Source organism: Oncorhynchus tshawytscha, unplaced genomic scaffold, assembly GCF_018296145.1.
Source record: "Oncorhynchus tshawytscha isolate Ot180627B unplaced genomic scaffold, Otsh_v2.0 Un_contig_4627_pilon_pilon, whole genome shotgun sequence".
Classification (NCBI taxonomy): Eukaryota; Metazoa; Chordata; class Actinopteri; order Salmoniformes; family Salmonidae; genus Oncorhynchus; species Oncorhynchus tshawytscha.
In genome coordinates this window covers 112,501-137,500 of record NW_024609630.1, presented here as the reverse complement: position 1 = coordinate 137,500, position 25,000 = coordinate 112,501, and the positions used below count along the sequence as shown (strand labels likewise).

Sequence of the window (25,000 nt, the reverse complement as noted above, 5' to 3'; positions counted from 1 at the left end):
GAGAGGAGGAGAGGTAGAGAGATGGAGGGATGGAGGAGAGGAGAGGTAGAGAGATGGAGGGATGGAGGAGAGGAGAGGTAGAGATGGAGGAGAGGACTGGAGGACAGGAGAGGTAGAGAGATGGAGGGATGGAGGAGAGGAGAGGTAGAGATGGAGGAGAGGACTGGAGGACAGGAGAGGTAGAGAGATGGAGGGATGGAGGAGAGGACTGGAGGAGAGGAGAGGTAGAGAGATGGAGGAGAGGACTGGAGGAGAGGGAGGTAGAGAGATGGAGGAGAGGTGAGGTAGAGGGATGGAGGAGAGGACTGGAAGAGAGGAGAGGTAGAGGGATGGAGGAGAGGAGAGGTAGAGAGATGGAGGAGAGGACTAGAGGGAGAGGTAGAGAGATGGAGGAGAGGAGAGGTAGAGAGATGGAGGAGAGGAGAGGTAGAGAGATGGAGGAGAGGACTGGAGGAGAGGAGAGGTAGAGAGATGGGGGTAGAGGGATGGAGGAGAGGAGAGGTAGAGAGATGGAGGAGAGGACTGGAGGAGAGGAGATGTAGAGAGATGGAGGAGAGGAGAAGTAGAGAGATGGGGGTAGAGGGATGGGGGACAGGACTGGAGGAAAGGAGAGGTAGAGGGATGGAAGGTAGTGTTTTATCACCATGAATGAAACAATCTCCAGGCTGCATCAATAATGTGAGCCCATTAATTTTTCATCCGATAGCTCTTAGCATGGGCAGGAACAGACAGGAGAAGACGAAGGAATGATATGTGTAGAAAATACAGGGAGGACAGGGGCATATAGATATGTAGGGGAGACAGGGGGAGGTATGGTTACATGGGGATTGTTGCTTGGATGAATGGTGATGGGGAAAGGGGAGAGTAGAGGGAGGGAGGGTGAGGGAGAGAGGGAGAGAGGGAGAGGGGAAGAGGGAGGGAGAGGGAGAGAGAGAGAGGGGTAGAGGGAGAGAGAGGATGGAAGAGGATACAAGGAGGATAAGTAATAGTGTAGGAGGGGAGAGAGAGAAGCCTGTGGGGGAATACAGGTTAGCTGCATCAACAACACCTCTGTTCAGAGAGAGAGAGAGACAGGAGGAGAGGATTTTTTTATATTTTTTATTTTATCTTGTGTCCTTTAGCCATTTGTACATTGTTAAAACACTGTATATATATATAATATGACATTTGTAATGTCTTTATTGTTTTGAAACTTCTGTATGTGTGATGTTTACTGTTAATTGTATTGTTTTTCACTTGATATATTCACTTTACATATAATCTACCTCACTTGCTTTGGCAATGTTAACACATGTTTCCCATGTCAATAAAGCCCTTGAATTGAATTGAATTGACAGAGAGAGAGAGAGGCAGAAAGAGACAGAGAGAGACAGAGAGAGAGAGGGGGGGGGGAGACAGAGAGAGAGACAGAGAGAGAGACAGAGAGAGAGTTTTTGAGTTTTTATAAAACCTTTATTTTTTACTCAAGTGTATAAATAAAAAATGACACACTGCCTTTTCAGAAATGAAACAACAAATGTAATTCCTAAACAAAAATAAATACATAACATATACATTCAACTTATTTCATCAGCAAAAAATAATTTCCCCTCCTCTACAAAACAAAGCGCTCCTTCATACTTCTCCTCAAATAATAGGAGATCTTTTACAGGTGAAAAGAACTCAAAATCTACTTTTATTCTTGCTTTCACTAATCCTTTAAAAACACATCTTACATCCTGCCCATATCCCGTTTCTATCTTATGTTTCCTATTCAGAAAAATTGACATCTTAGCTTGTCCCAAAATAAAATTTAACAGTTGACATTTTCTTTTCTGTTGTTTACTATATTGAAACCCCAAAATAAAAACAGTGTTATTGAAAAATTCCCCAACAGCTTTAAACAAAGATTCCAGCATTTCCAATAGAGGTTTTATCCTCTCACACTCCATAAAACAGTGAAAAATGGTTTCTCTTATATTGCAAAAAGGACATCCATCTCTAACATCTGAGTTAATAACAGATACAAAAGCATTAACTGCAATGATGCCATGTAAAACCCTCCATTGCATATCACCAGTACCCTTTTGTAACGGTGGCTTGTACAGTGCTCTCCATGCTGGCTTTACCTTGTCATCAATGCCCAATTTTACCCTCCATGGAGTGTCTTTTCTATTTTTCAATTTATTTTATTCAACACCTTGACACACCCCCTATACAAGTCCTTCCCATTCACCTCATCCAAACCCACCTCCTCCAACCCTCTCAAATCCAGCAATAACGCCTTTCTTTCTGACTCTGGGATATTTGGTGTAATCCCTAGTTTTGGAAATGAGACGTCTTCATCTTGCACCTTCTTCTTGTGGCTACTAAGCATACCCCATTCTTCCGCTGACAGAGCCTTCCTACAGCTCGCCAGCATTTGTCCGACAATCCTTTCCGACCTCATCCCCAAATGTTCTGCCACCCGTCTTCCATCCATTAATGCGGGCCCAGCCATGGCCATTAACTGTCTTAAGGTGATGATTTTCCCCTTCACCAGAATCTTGGAGAAATGTGGAACAGCTGCAGTTGTACAATCCAGTCTTGCCCCATACACCAGAGGTTCCTCCAACAGCCAATGCACTGACTCCGCTGAAGTTCGTCTAGACACCTTCATTATGCTCCACACTCTGAGAAGTCCTCTGTAAAACAGAGGTACTCCCTCCCTAGACATCTGGCTACTATCAACCAGAAATAAAGCCTTCTTTAAACCTAATCCTCCAACCCGTTGTAATATAAGACCTCCCCTCTCCACACCACATTTTCCGGTCCATAAAGCAACCTTTGAATAAACTGAAACCGGAAAGCAGCAGCCCTACTAGCAAGATGTACAAGACCTTGTCCCCCCTCCTCTTTTGACAAATACAAAACACTTTGTGGAACCCAGTGATATTTATCCCAAAAGAAATCCACAATAATTGCCTGTATCTTAGCCAGAAGGCCAGATGGTGGTTCTAAAACTGACAACCAATGCCACAGTGCAGAGGCAATCACATTGTTAACTATAATAGTGTGCCCCCTATATGACATACGAGATAATAACCAACGCCATCTCCTCATCCTCCCTTCCACCATTTTAACCACCCCACTCCATTTTTTTTCCATAGTCCCCTCATCTCCTAGGTACACTCCAAGATACTTAAAACCTCCCTTACACCATTCTAGCCCCCCTGGCAAAGCCATGATCCCTCCAGACCATTCTCCAATCTGTAAAGCACAACTCTTTTCCCAATTTACCTTTGCAGAGAATATTCCCCTAAAACGATCAACCATTAGACTCAAGCTATCCACCTCCGCTTGATTTTTCACTAGCACAACTACATCATCAGCATAGGCTGAGAGACGAATAGGAGGAATATCCTCTGAAAGGCACACCCCTGCAATACGACTTCTAATGCTATTTAGTAGTGGCTCTATAGCAATGGCATATAACATCCCTGACAAAGAACATCCCTGCCTAATACCTCTACACACTTTAAAAGGAGCACTCAAACCACCGTTAACTTTCAATACACTTTCAATGTCACCATATATCACCTTTATCATGGCAATAAAACCAGAGCTGAACCCAAAACGCCTCAAACGTGTGCCATAAATATTGATGTTCAACTCGGTCAAATGCCTTTTCCTGATCAATTGAAATTAGACCAGCATCCAACCCAATAGCCCTAGAGACGTCCAAAAAATCACGAATCAGAGAAATGTTATCCCCTATCTGCCTGCCAGGAACACAGTAGGACTGATCCGTATGTATGATTTGCCCCATCACCTCCCTCAGCCTGTTGGACAAAGCCTTTGACAATATCTTATAATCAGTGCACAATAAAGCCACCGGCCTCCAGTTCTTCACCTCCCTTGGGTCACCCTTTTTGGGCAGTAGGGTGAGGACAGCCCTTCTGCAGCTTATTGGTAGTAACCCTCCGGTTAAACTATCATTAACTACTTCTAGCCCAAAAAGACTTAAAAAGTCAACGGGAAGCCCATCAATGCCTGGTGCCCTTCCATTTTCCATGCCTTTTAATGCAGTGTATAAATCCTGCAAAGATAATGGTTGCTCAAGCTCAACCTGAGCTTCTGCAGCCACCTTTGGGAGCCCATCAAAGAACTGCTGTGTCACTGTTTTGTCCTCTTTGTACTCACACTTGTAGAGCTCAGCATAGAACTCTACTGCCCTCTTTCTAATTTCACTAGGGCTAGTGAGCTCTTGTCCAGCTGATTTGAGACAATGAATCATTTTTCTTTGTCCATTCTTTTTCTCCAAACCAAAGAAAAATTTGGATGAGGCATCCATTTCAGATATTCCCTGAAACTTACTTCTCACCAGTGCCCCCTGTGCTCTGATACCCAGCAGGTCTGCCAATGCAGCTTTTCTCCCCTTGAGGGCCTTAGTATAGCCTCGATCTCCTGTGGTCTCAACCAACATCATGAGTTCCACTATTTCAATCTCTAGGGCTTTCATTGAACTGGTGATATCTTGGTGACATTCCTCGTGTATTGATTACAAAATTGTTGAATCTGGATTTTCCCTATATCCCACCACTGTTGAATGGATACAAAACTGGCCTTTTGAGACCTCCACCTCTCCCAAAAAAAACTGAAACAGTTCCTGAAGTGAGCATCACTCAATAAAGTTATATTAAAATGCCAGTATGTGCTTTTGGTTTTTACATCGTTAATGAACACCACCTCTGTTATTAAACAATGATCAGAAAATCCCACTGGAGTTATCACACTTGATTTACAGACCTGAGATTGATGCTCAAAAACATAAAACCTATCTAACCTGGCCATAGAGATGATGTTCTCTCTCACATGCGCCCAGGTGTACTGCCTTGTTCCTCCATGTTGACTCCACCAAATATCACACAATTCATTTGTTACAATAAGGCGTTTTAAAAACGTCCTTGAGGCTATATGAGGTTCTTGGTGATTTCTATCTAAATCACTAACTGTGCAGTTAAAATCCCCAGCAATAAACAAATAATCTTCTTTGTTACATTTCTCAATGGTATTTGATAATGTCTCTAAAAAACATACCCTCTCAACTGTCACCACTGGGGCATATACATTTATCAGACACATAGTGATGTTTTCATACCTTGCTCTAACTTTTAATAACGTCCCCTCAACGATCTCTTCAACCTCATATGACAAAGGCAAAAACCCTTTTGAGAACAAGATAACCACACCCCCACTTTTTGAGTTTTTATGACTACACACCACTGTCCCCCCCACTCCTGTTAACTTCATTTTCCAAATTACTATGAGTTTCTTGTAGAAAAATGATGTCACTTCCCTTTCCCCTAATTAACTCATACACCATGGCTCTTTTTTTAACATCTCTTGCCCCATTTACGTTTAAAGAAGAGATCTTAAAACTGCTCATGGATAAAAAAAATATACAGAGGAAGATCCAGCCACCACATCTCTTTACAGAGTTAAGACTGCAACTGAACTCTCATGACCACTTTCTTGAGTCTAGCAATTTCAGGGCTTTTCAAACTTCCCCCTGTAATTTTTGACATCAGAAACTTTGCTGATTCAATAAACAATTCACATTCAGGGAAAAAATCTGTTACATTGTAATCCTGCATATATTTCTTCCCTTTTGTCAACTTCAGAAATTGACGTATCCTCTCGATCCCATACCTCCCTTCCACCCCATTTATCTCACTATATTGTTGTGACACGTCAGATGACTCACTCTCGCTATCCTCCCCAGAAGAAAACTCCACCATCTCTACAACTTGTTCATCTTCAGCTGATTTATCACTCTCTACCTTTCTCTTAGAATTAGACCCTTCACCACCCCTTAAATTCTTCCTTTTACTCCTCGGTATTTTGAAAACATCCGCTTCCTTTTCCGTTATTTCAATCTCCTCTTGACTTCCAATTTCATTTTCCAGCACCACCTCAGCGACGGCAGTCGCAATCTCACCTACTGTTTCCCCTCCCTCTTTGTTCTGATCTACCACAATTGCCCCCGTATTCACACTGCCTTCCTCTCCTACTTTTCCAACCACATCTGCCCACCTTCTCTCTTCCCCTGCACCCATATTATTTTCATCCCTTCGCGGTGTTGCGTTAATTGCACCCGCACTAAAGCTACTACCAGGCTCAGCGCGCTCATTCTCGGGACAACTACGCACCAAATGCCCCTCTCTTCCACATCCAAAACATTTCATTGATTCAGTAGATGCATAGAAGACATAATCAAATCCATCAATCTTAAAACTAAACGCTAAATTCAGTTCATCTCCTTCCTTTTTTAAAATCATATGCACTTGCCTCCTATGAGACACGACATGTTTCAACAACGGAGATTTACATCCAAAAAGAACCTTCTTTATTGTAGATACTATTTGACCATGACGAGATAACCCTCGCTCTAACACTTCATCTCTAACAAATGGTGGCACGTTAGAAAGCATAACTTTCTTCGCCGGATTCATAAGCGGAAATACCGGCGTCTGTGTCTCCCGCAACACAACACCCCTCTCAACTATTTTATTCACCTTTTCAATTGAATCTAAGAATATCACTACAGCGCTATTCATCCTTGAGGCTGATTTGATGCTATCATACCCAATGATAGCACCCACAGCCAAGCTACATTCTTCCACTGAACACCCGGCCGCAGCAGGAATCTTTACTCCATGCCTCCGACTAAGTTTTTCAAACTCTTCATTTCCGCGAGTGGCCATAGCAACCAGCCCCACCCGCTGGTTGTGCCCTCGCGAAAACCAACCTCAAAGCAAAGATCCCACCACCCCTATACGTGCTTAGTGATAGTTTAAACAAAATACCCTTAAAACAACTAAACTAATCAATAATATATATATACATACCAAAACCCGATAGAGTGAAAAGAAATTCCATTCGCTCTCACAATCACTCCTACTTGACAACTCACTCCCAGCATGCACTCTGACGAGAGAGAGAGAGAGAGAGAGAGAGAGAGAGAGAGAGAGAGAGAGAGAGAGAGAGAGAATAATTGCCTTAATCCTTGTGGGTTTTCCTACTGCTTGTATTATATTAACATCCCTTCTGAGAGGCAAGTTTGTTTTGTTGAGCGTGTGGATTGTATAGAAAGATAGGAAGGGTGTGTGTGCTCAGTGTGTGTGTGACAGTACAGTACCAGTAAAAGGTTTGGACACACCTACTCATTCAAGGGATTTGACTATTTTCTACATTGTAGAACAACAGTGAAGACCTCAACAAAATAACACATATAACACATAAAACACACAAAACACATAATAACACATATGGAATCATTTAGGAACCGAAAAAGTGTTCAGCAAATCAAAATATATTTAGATTTTATATTCTTCAAAGTAGCCACCCTTTGCCTTGATGAAAGATTTGCACACTCTTGGTATGTCGTGTCTCAAGCATCATTGAACATGTAGACACCAGAATAAGGGGAGGGGTGTAGAGACCAGAATAAGGGGAGTGGTGTAGAGACCAGAATAAGGGGAGGGGTGAGGGGTGTAGAGACCAGAATAAGGGGAGTGGTGTAGAGACCAGAATAAGGGGAGGGAGACCAGGATAGGGGGAGGGGTGTAGAGACCAGAATAAGGGGAGGGGTGTAGAGACCAGAATAAGGGGAGGGGTGTAGAGACCAGAATAAGGGGAGGGATGTAGGGACCAGAATAAGGGGAGGGGTGTAGAGACCAGAATAGGGGAGGGGTGAGGGTGTAGAGACCAGAATAAGGGGAGGGGTGTAGAGACCAGAATTAGGGGAGGGGTGTAGAGACCAGAATAAGGGGAGGGGTGTGGTGTAGAGACCGGAATAAGGGGAGGGGTGGTGGTGTAGAGACCAGAATAAGGGGAGGGGTGAGGGGTGTAGAGACCGGAATAAGGGGAGGGGCTGTAGAGACCAGGCCTACACCCAGCTGTTGGGTAATAAGGTGAGGGGCCTGGTAGAGCTGTTGGGTAACCAGAATAGGGGTAGGGTATCTGAGTGGTGTAGAGAGCTGTTGAATAAGGGGAGGGGTGAGTGGTGTAGAGACCAGAATAAGTGAACTCAAGGGGAGGCTGTATCTGAGCCTGGTACACCCCAGCTGTTGGGTAACTAAGGGGAGGCTGTATCTGAGCCTGGTACACCCCAGCTGTTGGGTAACTAAGGGGAGGCTGTATCTGAGCCTGGTACACCCCAGCTGTTGGGTAACTAAGGGGAGGCTGTATCTGAGCCTGGTACACCCCAGCTGTTGGGTAACTAAGGGGAGGCTGTATCTGAGCCTGGTACACCCCAGCTGTTGGGTAACTAAGGGGAGGCTGTATCTGAGCCTGGTACACCCCAGCTGTTGGGTAACTAAGGGGAGGCTGTATCTGAGCCTGGTACACCCCAGCTGTTGGGTAACTAAGGGGAGGCTGTATCTGAGCCTGGTACACCCCAGCTGTTGGGTAACTAAGGGAGGCTGTATCTGAGCCTGGTACACCCCAGCTGTTGGGTAACTAAGGGGAGGCTGTATCTGAGCCTGGTACACCCCAGCTGTTGGGTAACTAAGGGGAGGCTGTATCTGAGCCTGGTACACCCCAGCTGTTGGGTAACTAAGGGGAGGCTGTATCTGAGCCTGGTACACCCCAGCTGTTGGGTAACTAAGGGAGGCTGTATCTGAGCCTGGTACACCCCAGCTGTTGGGTAACTAAGGGGAGGCTGTATCTGAGCCTGGTACACCCCAGCTGTTGGGTAACTAAGGGGAGGCTGTATCTGAGCCTGGTACACCCCAGCTGTTGGGTAACTAAGGGGAGGCTGTATCTGAGCCTGGTACACCCCAGCTGTTGGGTAACTAAGGGGAGGCTGTATCTGAGCCTGGTACACCCCAGCTGTTGGGTAACTAAGGGGAGGCTGTATCTGAGCCTGGTACACCCCAGCTGTTGGGTAACTAAGGGGAGGCTGTATCTGAGCCTGGTACACCCCAGCTGTTGGGTAACTAAGGGGAGGCTGTATCTGAGCCTGGTACACCCCAGCTGTTGGGTAACTAAGGGGAGGCTGTATCTGAGCCTGGTACACCCCAGCTGTTGGGTAACTAAGGGGAGGCTGTATCTGAGCCTGGTACACCCCAGCTGTTGGGTAACTAAGGGGAGGCTGTATCTGAGCCTGGTACACCCCAGCTGTTGGGTAACTAAGGGGAGGCTGTATCTGAGCCTGGTACACCCCAGCTGTTGGGTAACTAAGGGGAGGCTGTATCTGAGCCTGGTACACCCCAGCTGTTGGGTAACTAAGGGGAGGCTGTATCTGAGCCTGGTACACCCCAGCTGTTGGGTAACTAAGGGGAGGCTGTATCTGAGCCTGGTACACCCCAGCTGTTGGGTAACTAAGGGGAGGCTGTATCTGAGCCTGGTACACCCCAGCTGTTGGGTATGGGTTTTTCTTTTTCGTGCTGACATTTTGAAGTCAGATCTTTGTATATATATTTGTAAATATCACCATCTTTCCTTGATACACCAGCGCTCTGTAAATAAATCCTAATTTGCACCTTCTTCCTGCCTGTCTCCTGCTGAATCTGTGTCCTTTACGACGGGACGAAGGAACCTGTGTTACACGAATACAGATGTCACAGCAACCTGTCACTTCAAAAGCACCCAGTGATCTCAGAGTCTCTGCATTTCAATGTTATGTGGGGTTTTTTTGTGGTAGAGCGTGATGTAAGCAGAATTTAATATAATTCCATTTGCACGAAACCCCCCAAAAATGGTTCCCCCTGGCTCATTTCAACTACCCATTTAGTTAGTTTATCCTAGCCGGGTCTGCTCTGTGGAGTGAAATCACTAAAACACACAGGCAGTTGGACGTTCATAGTTCTTCAGATGTTTTGTACATCTGGATGCTGTATGTGAAGTGAAAGCTTTGAAAGACATTGGGGGATCTGTTGTGGTTGTGTTTAGGTTCTTGTGGTTGTGTTTAGGTTCTTGTGGTTGTGTTTAGGTTCTTGTGGTTGTGTTTAGGTTCTTGTGGTTGTGTTTAGGTTCTTGTGGTTGTGTTTAGGTTCTTGTGGTTGTGTTTAGGTTCTTGGTTGTGTTTAGGTTCTTGTGGTTGTGTTTAGGTTCTTGTGGTTGTGTTTAGGTTCATGTTTCAGTGTTTCCCTGTCTGTGAATACTGATACTGTAGCTGTTACCTTTCACAACAGGGGGCTGCCTCTGTCTAAACCCCCACTCCCCTGCCTGCACCACAGTTTCATTATTCCACATGTTGTGTAACTGTACGAAGGAGCAGAGTGGAAGCCATTAGGGCTCCTTAATGGTCGCCCAGTTTCATCAGAACCTACAGGAATCCTGGTTAGTGGTTTCTCCATTAGGGCTCCTTAATGGTCGCCCAGTTTCATCAGAACCTACACGGATCCTGGTTAGTGGTTTCTCCATTAGGGCTCCTTAATGGTCGCCCAGTTTCATCAGAACCTACACGGATCCTGGTTAGTGGTTTCTCCATTAGGGCTCCTTAATGGTCGCCCAGTTTCATCAGAACCTACAGGGATCCTGGTTAGTGGTTTCTCCATTAGGGCTCCTTAATGGTCGCCCAGTTTCATCAGAACCTACAGGGATCCTGGTTAGTGGTTTCTCCATTGGGGCTCCTTAATGGTCACCTAGTTCCATAGGTCAACCTGGTCCATAGGTCAACGTGGTCCATAGGTCAACGTGGTTCATAGGTCAACATGGTCCAGAGGTCAACTTGGTCCAGAGGTCAACGTGGTTCATAGGTCAACATGGTCCATAGGTCAACGTGGTCCATAGGTCAACGTGGTCCATAGGTCAACATGGTCCGTAGGTCAACATGGTCCATAGGTCAACATGGTCCATAGGTCAACGTGGTCCGTAGGTCAACATGGTCCGTAGGTCAACATGGTCCGTAGGGTCAACATGGTCCATAGGTCAACATGGTCCATGGTCCAGGGTCAGGTCCAAGGTCAACATGGTCCAGAGGTCCGTCAACATGGTCAGAGGTCATGGTCATGGTCCATAGGTCAACATGGTCCGTAGGTCAACATGGTCCATAGGTCAGGTCAACATGGTCCAGAGGTCAACATGGTCCATAGGTCAACATGGTCCATAGGTCAACATGGTCCAGAGGTCAACATGGTCCAGAGGTCAACATGGTCCGTAGGTCAACATGGTCCAGAGGTCAACATGGTCCAGAGGTCAACATGGTCCAGAGGTCAACATGGTCCAGAGGTCAACATGGTCCATTTACAGCACAGTGACAGAGGTTTCTGGTTATTGTGGCTGTAGGGTGAAATCCCTTTCTAGTTGATGGGATGGTGTGAGCGTGTGCAATGTGTGATTGTTGAGTGCAGTGTCACCCTTTAAGGTGTTGCAGAATATTGATATGTTAGAGACTGTGGTGTTTCCATCAGCATGACAAACTGACAACAGACTGACTAACCCATGTTCTCTCACTCTCTCTCTCTCTCTCTCTCTGTCTCTCTCTTTCTCTCTGTCTCTCTCTCTCTCCCTCTCTCTCTTTCTCTCTGTCTCTCTCTCTCTCCCTCTCCCTCTCCCTCTCTCTCTCCCAATCTCGCTCCCTCTCTCTCCCAATCTGGCTCTCTCTGTCTCCCTCTCTCTCTCTCTCTCTCTCTGTCTCTCTCTCTCTGTCTCTCTCTCTGTCTCCCTCTCTCTCTCTCTCTCTCTCTCTCTCTCTCTCTCTATCTGTCTGCCCACTCCCTCTCTCCCTCCTACCTGTCTCCTCTCCTCCAGACTCCATAGCCACAGCTTCAGGGCCTCTGCTGGTTGAGGTAGCCAAGTCCCTGGGGTCCAGTCTGGGCCTGGCCCTCAACACCTCCATGTACTGCAACAAGCAGGTCATCATCATAGACAAGGTCAAGCCCGCAAGCATCGCAGACAGGTAACTAAACCCTGCTGGGCCAGCCAAATATATGTCCTGTCCCTACAGACACGGCCACACTGTAGACATAGAGAGAGGGAGGGAGAGGGAGAGAGAGAGAGAGGAGAGAGAGAGAGAGATGGAGAGAGAGAGAGAGAGAGAGAGAGAGAGAGAGAGAGAGAGAGAGAGAGAGAGAAAGAGAGAGAGAGAGAGAGAGAGAGAGAGAGAGAGAGAGAGAGGTGCTTTTTATTTGATGACTTATCTGTGGGGCTCCTGCAGAGCCTCTATTGCTTCCTGACAGGAATCGATTCAGAGGAAGAAACAGAGAGAAGAGAGAAAACAAATGGATGTGCAGGTGGAAGCTTGTAGCCGCTGTCTTTGCCTTTCAGACGTTTGATAGTTTGAAATGTATAAACGCTTAGTGGCTAATTATAGAAATCCAATAAGTCATATGTGGTCTGACGCTAGTGGGGCGGCCTGGAATAACAACAGAGAAGCACAATGCTGAGTGTTTCCCTAATGGCACTCTATACCCTATGTAGTGCCCTAGGACCCATAGGCCTCTGATTAAAAGTAGTGCACGATGTAGGGAATAGGGTGCCATTTGGGATAAAGTTACAGTCTTTATGAGGAGGAAGGAGAGAAGTTTACGTCCTTCACTCGCTGACTATAATAAGACAGTCCTCTAGCCTCCGGCGGCTCTACTTATTAAAACATTCAGGGAGGATAACAAGCCTTTCTCCTTCCTCCGGGTTGACTCAGTATTAATATAGCTCCACCCAGCTAAACCTGGTTGGTCACCGATAGACGAATCAGATTACTGAGTGGTTGCTTCTAAGTCATGGATTGGAGAAGTCCTGACTCAGTATTAATATAGCTCCACCCAGCTAAACCTGGTTGGTCACCGATAGACGAATCAGATTACTGAGTGGTTGCTTCTAAGTCATGGATTGGAGAAGTCCTGACTCAGTATTAATATAGCTCCACCCAGCTAAACCTGGTTGTTTTAACCACTGTCACCGATAGACTAATCAGATTACTGAGTGGTTTGTTTAGGTAGTTTTACCTTAACGACTGTTACTGATAGACTAATCAGATTACTGAGTGGTTGTTTAGGTAGTTTTACCTTAACGACTGTTACTGATAGACTAATCAGATTACTGAGTGGTTGTTAAGGTAGTTTTACCTTAACGACTGTTACTAATAGACTAATCAGATTACTGAGTGGGCAGAATATATTCTTTATCAACCTCTTTGGAAGGAGAGAAGTTTGCTTCCTTCACTCACGGACTAAAATAAGATGGTTCTCTAGCCTCTGAAGACTTAAGAGATTTGCCCAAAGCCCTCCGTTAGGCTCTTGTTGACTACTTTGTGGATGTGAGAAGACTAAGTAAACAGGATATGGCTGGATAGATCTCCACCCACCTCATCTTCCTCTCTCTCACTCACTCACTCACTCACTCACTCACTCACTCACTCACTCACTCACTCACTCACTCACTCACTCACTCACATATCTCCAAGTCTGAGTCAACAGGGGATGGGATTGGAATTAGAAATCTGCACCTCAAATTGCCCAATATTTCCTATATGTACCGTAGGCCCTATTCAGACTTGAGATAAATTGACTTAACATGGAATTAAGTATTTTAAAAAAAACATGTTGATTTAAGTCTACTTACCTCAAGTCTGAATTGGGCCCTATATAAGGACTATTTTAGAATGCCCCCTAAAAAATGTCTGTTCTAACAAGAAGTGATGTCATCTCTCTGTAGGTGCGGGGCGCTGCATGCGGGTGACCACATCCTGTCTGTGGACGGTACCAGTATGGAGTACTGTACCTTGGCCGAGGCCACCCAGCTGCTCGCCAGCGCCTGTGAACACGTCAAGATGGAGATCCTGCCCCACCACCAGACCAGGCTGGCCCTCAAGGGTCCTGAACACGGTACTGACCCTATCCCTAACCCATGACCCCTAACCCCACCACCAGACCGGCCCTCAAGGGTCCTGAACACGGTACTGACCCTATCCCTAACCCATGACCCCTAACCCCACCACCAGACCAGACTGGCCCTCAAGGGCCCCGAACACGGAATTGACCCTAACCCTGACCCCTAACCCCACCACCAGACCAGACTGGCCCTCAAGGGCCCTGAACACGGTACTGACCCTATCCCTAACCCCTGACCCCTAACCCCACCACCAGACCAGACTGGCCCTCAAGGGCCCTGAACACAGTGCTGACGCTATCCCTAACCCCTGACCCCTAACCCCACCACCAGACCAGACTGGGCCTCAAGGGCCCCGAACACGGTATTGACCCTAACCCTGACCCCTAACCCCACCACCAGACCAGACTGGCCCTGAACACGGTACTGACCCTATCCCTAACCCCTGACCCCTAACCCCACCACCAGACCAGACTGAACCTCAAGGGCCCCGAACACAGAACTGATGAACACACCTAAGGCCTCTGGGTTGTTTTTACTGAAGAGCTTCTGTAATATGTACTGCATGTGTGAGAGAGTCTAGTAATGACTAACCAGGTAGTAATACTATATCTACTAGTCTAGTAATCAGGTAGTAATACTATATCTACTAGTCTAGTAAGACTAACCAGGTAGTAATACTATATCTACTAGTCTAGTAAGACTAACCAGGTAGTAATACTATATCTACTAGTCTAGTAAGACTAACCAGGTAGTAATACTATATCTACTAGTCTAGTAAGACTAACCAGGTAGTAATACTATATCTACTAGTCTAGTAAGACTAACCAGGTAGTAATACTATATCTACTAGTCTAGTAAGACTAACCAGGTAGTAATACTATATCTACTAGTCTAGTAAGACTAACCAGGTAGTAATACTATATCTACTAGTCTAGTAAGACTAACCAGGTAGTAATACTATATCTACTAGTCTAGTAAGACTAACCAGGTAGTAATACTATATCTACTAGTCTAGTAAGACTAACCAGGTAGTAATACTATATCTACTAGTCTAGTAAGACTAACCAGGTAGTAATACTATATCTACTAGTCTAGTAAGACTAACCAGGTAGTAATACTATATCTACTAGTCTAGTAATGACTAACCAGGTAGTAATACTATATCTACTAGTCTAGTAACCAGGTAGTAATACTATATCTACTAGTCTAGTAATGACTAACCAGGTAGTAATACTATATCTACTAGTCTAGTAATCAGGTAGTAATACTATATCTACTAGTCTAGTAATCAGGTAGTAATACTATATCTACTAGTCTAGTAATCAGGTAGTAATACTATATCTACTAGTCTAGTAATGACTAACCAGGTAGTAATACTATATCTACTAGTCTAGTAATAGTAATACTATATCTACTAGTCTAGTAAATAGTAATATATATCTACTAGTCTAGTAATCTAGTAATACTATATCTACTAGTCTAGTAATGACAACCAGGTAGTAATACTATATCTACTAGTCTAGTAATACTATATCTACTAGTCTAGTAATGACTAACCAGGTAGTAATACTATATCTACTAGTCTAGTAATGACTAACCAGGTAGTAATACTATATCTACTAGTCTAGTAATCAGGTAGTAATACTATATCTACTAGTCTAGTAATCAGGTAGTAATAATATATCTACTAGTCTAGTAATGACTAACCAGGTAGTGATACTATATCTACTAGTCTAGTAATGACTAACCAGGTAGTAATACTATATCTACTAGTCTAGTAATCAGGTAGTAATAATATATCTACTAGTCTAGTAATCAGGTAGTAATACTATATCTACTAGTCTAGTAATGACTAACCAGGTAGTAATACTATATCTACTAGTCTAGTAATGACTAACCAGGTAGTAATACTATATATACTAGTCTAGTAATTAGGTAGCAATACTATATCTACTAGTCTAGTAATCAGGTAGTAATACTATATCTACTAGTCTAGTAATGACTAATCAGGTAGTAATACTATATCTACTAGTCTAGTAATCAGGTAGTAATACTATATCTACTAGTCTAGTAATCAGGTAGTAATACTATATCTACTAGTCTAGTAATGACTAACCAGGTAGTAATACTATATCTACTAGTCTAGTAATGACTAACCAGGTAGTAATACTATATCTACTAGTCTAGTAACCAGGTAGTAATACTATATCTACTAGTCTAGTAATCAGGTAGTAATACTATATCTACTAGTCTAGTAATGACTAACCAGGTAGTAATACTATATCTACTAGTCTAGTAATGACTAACCAGGTAGTAATACTATATCTACTAGTCTAGTAATGACTAACCAGGTAGTAATACTATATCTACTAGTCTAGTAATGACTAATCAGGTAGTAATACTATATCTACTAGTCTAGTAATGACTAACCAGGTAGTAATACTATATCTACTAGTCTAGTAATGACTAATCAGGTAGTAATACTATATCTACTAGTCTAGTAATGACTAACCAGGTAGTAATACTATATCTACTAGTCTAGTAATGACTAATCAGATAGTAATACTATATCTACTAGTCTTGTAATGACTAACCAGGTAGTAATACTATATCTACTAGTCTAGTAATGACTAATCAGATAGTAATACTATATCTACTAGTCTAGTAATCAGGTAGTAATACTCTATCTACTAGTCTAGTAATCAGGTAGTAATACTATATCTACTAGTCTAGTAATGACTAATCAGGTAGTAATACTATATCTACTAGTCTAGTAATGACTAACCAGGTAGTAATACTATATCTACTAGTCTAGTAATTAGGTAGCAATACTATATCTACTAGTCTAGTAATCAGGTAGTAATACTATATTTACTAGTCTAGTAATGACTAATCAGGTAGTAATACTATATATACTAGTCTAGTAATGACTAACCAGGTAGTAATACTATATCCACTAGTCTAGTAATCAGGTAGTAATACTATATCTACTAGTCTAGTAATGACTAACCAGGTAGTAATACTATATCTACTAGTCTAGTATTCACTAACCAGGTAGTAATACTATATCTACTAGTCTAGTAATGACTAACCAGGTAGTAATACTATATCTACTAGTCTAGTAATCAGGTAGTAATACTATATCTACTAGTCTAGTAATGACTAACCAGGAAGTAATACTATATCTACTAGTCTAGTAATCAGGTAGTAATACTATATCTACTAGTCTAGTAATGACTAATCAGATAGTAATACTATATCTACTAGTCTAGTAATGACTAATCAGAGAGTAATACTATATCTACTAGTCTTGTAATGACTAACCAGGTAGTAATACTATATCTACTAGTCTAGTAATGACTAACCAGGTAGTAATACTATATCTACTAGTCTAGTAATGACTAATCAGATAGTAATACTATATCTACTAGTCTAGTAATCAGGTAGTAATACTATATCTACTAGTCTAGTAATGACTAATCAGACAGTAATACTATATCTACTAGTCTAGTAATGACTAATCAGAGAGTAATACTATATCTACTAGTCTAGTAATCAGGTAGTAATACTATATCTGCTGCTCAGGTTTTCATTGGAGCTGAGAGTAGTAAAAGTGATTTTTATAGACAGGTGAACAGACAGAGACACATTTAGTTGTTTCAACTGTCCTTTAATACCAGAGAATGAATAGAATAGAGGAGAGGAGATTAAACACACACACACACGCACACACACACGCACACGCACACACACACACACGCCCACACACACACTCACACACACACACACACACACACACACACACACACACACTCACACACACACACACACATGCTCACACACATGCATGCTCACACACACACACTCACACACACACACACACACACACACACACACACACACACACACACACACACACATGCACACACACACACACACACACACACACACATGCTCAAAAAACACACACACACACACACATGCACACACACACACACACACACACACACACACACACAGACACACACACACACACACACACATGGATTATCCAACCACTACTGCTCTGTTCCATAATCTGTAGGTTTAAATCTCAGAGTGACATTTCTAGGAGCAGAATGAAGCTTGGTTGATCAGTATCATGTACCTGGGGGATTTGGAGACCAGCACTACATCCCACATGGTAACCCCATTACCTACATAGTAATGCATCTAAAGTAGTGCACTATATAGGGAATAGGCCTCTGGTCTAAAGTAGTGTACTATATAAGGAATAGGGTTCTGGTCTAAAGTAGTGCACTATATAGGGAATAGGCCTCTGGTCTAAAGTAGTGTACTATATAAGGAATAGGCCTCTGGTCTAAAGTAGTGCACTATATAGGGAATAGGGTTCTGGTCTAAAGTAGTGCACTATATAGGGAATAGGCCTCTGGTCTAAAGTAGTGCACTATATAGGGAATAGGGTTCTGGTCTAAAGTAGTGTACTATATAAGGAATAGGGTTCTGGTCTAAAGTAGTGCACTATATAGGGAATAGGCCTCTGGTCTAAAGTAGTGCACTATATAGGGAATAGGGTTCTGGTCTAAAGTAGTGCACTATATAGGGAATAGGCCTCTGGTCTAAAGTAGTGCACTATATAGGGAATAGGGTTCTGGTCTAAAGTAGTGCACTATATAGGGAATAGGGCCCTGGTCTAAAGTAGTGCACTATATAGGGAATAGGGTTCTGGTCTAAAGTAGTGTACTACACCTGCATTGCTTGCTGTTTGGGGTTTTAGGCTGGGTTTCTGTACAGCACTTTGAGATATCAGCTGATGTACGAAGGGCTATATAAATACATTTGATTTGATTTGAATAGGGCTCTGGTCTAAAGTAGTGCACTATATAGGGAATAGGGTTCTGGTCTAAAGTAGTGCACTATATAGGGAATAGGGTCCTGGTCTAAAGTAGTGCACTATATAGGGAATAGGGTTCTGGTCTAAAGTAGTGTACTATATAGGGAATAGGCCTCTGGTCTAAAGTAGTGCACTATATAGGGAATAGGCCTCTGGTCTAAAGTAGTGCACTATATAGGGAATAGGCCTCTGGTCTAAAGTAGTGTACTATATAGGGAATAGACCTCTGGTCTAAAGTAGTGTACTATATAGGGAATAGGCCTCTGGTCTAAAGTAGTGTACTATATAGGGAATAGGCCTCTGGTCTAAAGTAGTGTACTATATAGGGAATAGGGTGCCATTTGGACACAGCCCAGGGTTCCTGTTGGATCTGAGGATTATAACACAGGCTTCTCTCACACTGCTCCACGATAACAGTTACCCACTGAGACATTTATCTAAAGTTTATGACAATAATAACGGTTCTTTGGGAAAAGGTGTGTAGATTTCTGGGGAAATCCAATGTTTTCTCTGTCTGGTGTTATCTGATGCGATAAGATACTAGTGTATTCTGGAGCGGGGCTATGGGGGTGGATCAGAATCCAGTTTCCCCCTGATAGGATGACATACATGACAGACAAGCCAAGCAGCCAATCACACTAAGCCATCTGTGATAATGGGGAGAATCGACGTTGTCATTTTCAATGTCCTTTTGTGTGATATTATCCACATTATCCACTCTTAACCCGGAAGCCTGCCGCACCAATGTGTTGGAGGATACACCTGGCGACTCCTGTGGCAGGCCGGGCGCAGTGCACGCTGACACGGTCACACGCATGTCATCATAGTAATGACACGTGTGTGTGTGTGTGTGTGCGGTGGATTAGGCTGATTGGTGGTCGTGCTCCCTATCACAATGCCAAATAGCAGTCTAAAAACCACTTGAGGGAAAATAAATCAGATTTGACCGTTCAGACACATGTCGCATGGCCAGGAATCAGATTTGAAATATCAGATGTGCTTTTAGGCTGTTCAGACTGTCGGAAAAATAACAGATTTGAATCAAATATACAAAAAAATGTGAACAAATGTGAACAAATGTGAACAAAGCTTGACAGTAACAGCGATTCCAATAGCAATCACTGTTTGTGTCCCAAATGGCAACATATTCCCTCTGTAGTGCACTACTTGGGGCGACAGGTGGCCTAGTGGTTAGAGACAGGTGGCCTACTGGTTAGAGGCAGGTAGCCTAGTGGTTAGAGACAGGTAGCCTAGTGGTTAGAGGCAGGTAGCCTAGTGGTTAGAGGCAGGTAGCCTAGTGGTTAGAGACAGGTAGCCTAGTGGTTAAAGGGCAGGTAGCCTAGTGGTTAGAGGCAGGTAGCCTAGTGGTTAGAGGCAGGTAGCCTAGTGGTTAGAGGCAGGTAGCCTAGTGGTTAGAGGCAGGCGGCCTAGTGGTTAAAGGCAGGTGGCCTAGGTTAGAGGCAGGTAGCCTAGTGGTTAGAGGCAGGTAGCCTAGTGGTTAGAGAGGCAGGTAGCCTAGTGGTTAGAGACAGGTAGCCTAGTGGTTAGAGGCAGGTAGCCTAGTGGTTAGAGGCAGGTAGCCTAGTGGTTTGTCTCAGGTAGCCTGGTGGTTAGAGGCAGGTAGCCTAGTGGTTAGAGGCAGGTAGCCTAGTGGTTAGAGACAGGTAGTCTAGTGGTTAGAGACAGGTAGCCTAGTGGTTAGAGGCAGGTAGCCTAGTGGTTAGAGACAGGTAGCCTAGTGGTTAGAGGCAGGTAGCCTAGTGGTTAGAGACAGGTAGCCTAGTGGTTAGAGACAGGTAGCCTAGTGGTTAGAGACAGGTAGCCTAGTGGTTAGAGGCAGGTAGCCTAGTGGTTAGAGGCAGGTAGCCTAGTATGTGTTTGTCTCTAGGTCATATGTGGGGGTGGCAGGTAGTCTAGTGGTTAGAGCGTTGGACTAGTAACCGTAAAGGTTGCAAGTTCAAATCCCCGAGCTGACAAGGTACAAATCTGTCGTTCTGCCCCTGAACAGGCAGTTAACCCACTGTTCCTAGGCCCTCATTGAAAATAAGAATTTGTTCTTAACTGACTTGCCTAGTTTAAATAAGGTAAAAATAAATCAACTTTGGTCCCTGGTCCAAATGAATGCACTATAAAAGGTATAGGATGGCGTTTTGACGTGTTGTAATTCATTTAGAAATGATGATGTCCTGCCAGACAATAAGACTAATTCACCATGTACTCTAACTGTGTTAAGAGTCAGTTATTGTTTAACTGATCCCTTCTAGAAGCCTCCATGAAAAGGCAATAGGACGACTGGGCACCTTGATTTAACCTGACGTCTGTGCCCCCTGTGTCCCAATCAAATGATATTTTATATCCTCCTGAAAACCGCTGATGGATTGGACACATTTACCTTGATGTATTTACCCCCCCCCCAACCCATGTTTTACCCTTGTTTCAATCACCTTGTTCCCCCTCTTTATCCCCTGTGGTGCTTCTCTCTGTTTGTGATCAGTCAAGGTGCAGAGAAGCACGCGGACCCTTCCCTGGGAGTCCTCCTCAGCCAACAACAACAGCAACTTCCTCCCCTACCAGCACTATAACACCTACCATCCTGACCAGTCGCAGAGACACCAGGCCTCCAAGCACCACAAAACCTCTCCCAACAACCCCCGTAAAGTTCCTGATTCTCCTCTTCCCTGGTCCTCTTCCCTGGTCCTCTTCCCTGGTCCTCTTCCCTGGTCCTCTTCCCTGGTCCTCTTCCCTAGTCCTCTTCCCTGGTCCTCTTCTTTCTCTGGTCTTCTATGTCTTTCTCCTCCTAGTCCTCTTGTTTCTCTGGTCTTCTATGTCTTTCTCCTCCTAGTCCTCTTGTTTCTCTGGTCTTCTATGTCTTTCTCCTCCTAGTCCTCTTGTTTCTCTGGTCTTCTATGTCTTTCTCCTCCTAGTCCTCTTGTTTCTCTGGTCTTCTATGTCTTTCTCCTCCTAGTCCTCTTGTTTCTCTGGTCTTCTATGTCCTACTCCTCCTAGTCCTCTTGTTTCTCTGGTCTTCTATGTCCTACTCCTCCTAGCCCTGCTCCTTGTTCCTCTTCCACCTCCTCCTCCTTCTCCTTTTACTCTTCCTCCTCTCCTCTCATTCTTCCTCCTCCTCCTCCTCTCCCCCTACCTCCTCCTCTCCCTCCTCCTCTCCCTCCTCCTTCCTCCTCCTCCTCTCCCTCCTCCTCTCCCTCCTCCGCCTCCTCTCCATCCTCCTCATCCTCCTCCTTCCTCCTCCTCATCTCCCTCCTCTTCCTCCTCCTCTCCCTTCTCCTCTCCCTCCTCCTCCTCCTCCTCCCTCCTCCTTCCCCCTCCTCCTCTCCCTCCTCTTCTCCCTCCACCTCCTCCTCTCCCTCCTCTGTCTCCTCCTTCTCTCCCTCCTCTCCCTTCTCCTCAACCCCCTCCTCTCCCTCCTCCTCCACCTCCTCCTCTCCCTCCTCCTCCTCCTCCTCCCTCCTCCTCTCCCTCCTCCTCCCCTCCTCCTCTCCCTCCACCTCCTCCTCTCCCTCCTCCTCCTCCTCCTCCCTCCTCCTCCTCCTCTCCCTCTCCTCCTCTCCACCTCCTCCTCTCCCTTCTCCTCCTCCCTCTCCCTCCACCTCCTCCTCCTTTCCCTCCTCCTCCTCCTCTCCCTTCTCCTCTCCCTCCCTCCTCCTCCTCTCCCTTCTCCTCCTCCTCCCCTCCACCTCCTCCTCCTCCCCTCCTCCTCCTCCTCCTCCCTCCCTCTCCCTCCTCCTCCTCCTCCTCCTCCTCTCCCTCCCTCCTCCTCCTCCTCCTCCTCTCCTCCTCCTCCTCCTCCCCTCCCCTCCTCCTCCTCCTCTCCTCCTCCCTCTCCCTCCTCCTCCTCCTCTCCCTCCCTCCTCCTCCTCCTCCCCTCCTCCTCCACCTCCTCCTCCTCCCTCCCCTCCTCCTCTCCCTCCTCCTCCTCTCCCCTCCTCCTCCTCCTCCTCCTCCCTCCTCCTCCTCCTCCTCCTCCTCCTCCTCCCTCCTCCCCTCCACCTCCCTCCCTCTCCCTCCTCCTCCTCCTCCTCCCTCCTCCTCCTCTCCCTCCACCTCCTCCTCTCCCTCCTCCTCCTCCTCTCCCTCCTCCTCCTCCCCTCCCTCCTCCTCCTCCTCCTCTCCCTCCTCCTCTCCCTCCCTCCTCCTCCTCCTCTCCCTCCTCCTCCTCCTCCCCCTCCTCCTCCTCTCCCTCCTCCTCCTCCTCCTCCCTCCTCCCTCCACCTCCTCCTCTCCCTCCGCCTCCTCCTCCTCCCTCCTCCTCCCTCTCCTCCTCCTCCTCTCCCTCCACCTCCTCCTCTCCCTCCACCTCCTCCTCTCCCTCCTCCTCCTCCTCCCCTCCTCCTCCTCCTCCCTCCTCCTCCTCCTCCTCCTCCTCTCCCTCCACCTCCTCCTCCTCCCTCCTCCTCCTCCTCCCTCCACCTCCTCCTCCTCCTCCTCCTCCTCCTCCTCCTCCTCCCTCTCCTCCTCCTCCTCCCCTCCTCCTCCTCCCTCCACCTCCTCCTCTCCCTCCTCCTCCACCTCCTCCTCCCTCCACCTCCTCCTCCTCCTCTCCTCCTCCTCCTCCCTCCTCCTCCTCTCCCTCCCTCCCCTCCTCCTCCTCCTCCCCTCCTCCTCCTCCTCCTCCCTCCCTCCTCCTCCACCTCCTCCCTCCTCCTCCTCCTCCCCTCCTCCTCCTCCCTCCTCCTCCTCCTCCTCCTCCTCCTCCCCTCCTCCTCCTCCTCCTCCTCTCCCTCCACCTCCTCCTCCTCCTCCCCTCCACCTCCTCCTCCCTCTCCCTCCTCCTCCTCCTCCCACCTCTCCTCCTCCCTCCTCCTCCTCCTCCCTCCTCCTCCTCCTCCTCCTCCTCCTCCCCTCCACCTCCTCCTCCTCCCCCTCCTCCTCCTCTCCTCCTCCTCCTCCCCTCCTCCTCCTCCTCCTCCTCCTCCTCCTCTCCTCCCCTCCTCCTCCTCCTCCCTCCTCCTCCTCCTCCCTCCTCCTCCTCTCCTCCTCCTCCCTCCTCCCCTCCTCCTCCTCCTCCTCCTCCTCCCTCCTCCCTCCTCCTCCTCCTCCTCCACCTCCTCCCTCTCCCTCCTCCTCCTCCTCCTCCTCCCCTCCACCTCCTCCTCTCCCTCCACCTCCTCCCCTCCACCTCCTCCTCCCCTCCACCTCCCTCCCCTCCTCCTCCTCCTCCTCCCCTCCTCCTCCTCCTCCTCTCCTCCTCTCCTCCTCCTCCTCCTCCCCTCCACCTCCTCCTCCTCCTCCTCCCTCCTCCCCTCCTCCTCCTCCTCCCCTCCACCTCCTCCTCCCCTCCTCCTCCTCCCTCTCCTCCACCTCCTCCCTCTCCCCTCCTCCTCCTCCTCCTCCTCCTCCCCTCCTCCTCCTCCTCCCTCCTCCTCCTCCTCTCCCTCCTCCTCCTCCTCCTCTCCTCCTCCTCCTCCTCCTCCTCTCCCCTCCTCCTCCCACCCTCCTCCTCCTCCTCCTCCTCCACCTCCTCCTCCTCCTCCTCCCTCCTCCTCTCCTCCTCCTCCTCCTCCCTCCTCCTCCTCCTCCTCTCCTCCTCCTCCTCCTCCTCCTCCTCCCTCCTCCTCCTCCTCTCCTCCTCCTCCTCCTCCTCTCCCCTCCACCTCCACCTCCTCCTCCTCCACCTCCTCCTCCCCTCCTCCTCCTCTCCTCCTCCTCCTCCCCTCCCTCCACCTCCTCCTCTCCCTCCTCCTCCTCCTCCCTCCTCCCTCCTCCTCCTCTCCCCTCCTCCTCCTCCTCCTCCTCCTCCTCCTCTTCTGCTCCTTCATCTTTGATCCTTTCATATATTTATTTCTGTTGAGCTCAGATTTGTTTTGGTTTGAAGTGATATTTTCTGTCTCTCATCTGGTTTCCTGGGCTGAAGGAAAATAGAGCAGAACTAAAGTCCTCTTCTGGCTCTCTCCATCTCTCTCCAGTGTTCTCCCTCTCTCTGGCTTTCTTCATCGCTCTCTCCGGTATTCTCCATCACTCTTTCTCTCGCTCTCTCCATCACTCTCTCTGGGAATTCTCCATCGCTCACTCCGGTTCTCTCCTTCTCTCTCTTTCTCTGGCTTTCTCCATCTATCTCTGGCTCTCTCCATCTTTCTCTTTCTCTCTCTCTCTCTCTCCAATCTCTCCCCCTCCATCTCTCTCTCTGGTTCTCTCCATCTCTCCATTGTCCCTGAAAGTCACTGAGCTGAGTGTTGTATATATAACCTCATCTAGGGCATTAAAGCAAGGTGCACAGTGCTGATACAGTCCTGTCAGTCCACTTGGCCAGGGAGGGATGCTGGATTGTGGAGGCACCAGAAAGGGCTCTCC

At 46.5% G+C, this 25,000-nt stretch overlaps 1 protein-coding gene across 1 annotated transcript in view; it reads left to right on the top strand.

Moving 5' to 3' along the window:
* Nucleotides 1-25,000, top strand: part of LOC121845336 (glutamate receptor-interacting protein 1-like) — a 248,869-nt gene that overhangs the window by 124,068 nt on the left and 99,801 nt on the right. Inside the window, 3 exon segments of the mRNA XM_042316481.1 lie at nt 11,719-11,866; nt 13,621-13,790; nt 21,186-21,344. Of these exon segments, the coding sequence (XP_042172415.1) occupies nt 11,719-11,866; nt 13,621-13,790; nt 21,186-21,344 (477 nt within the window).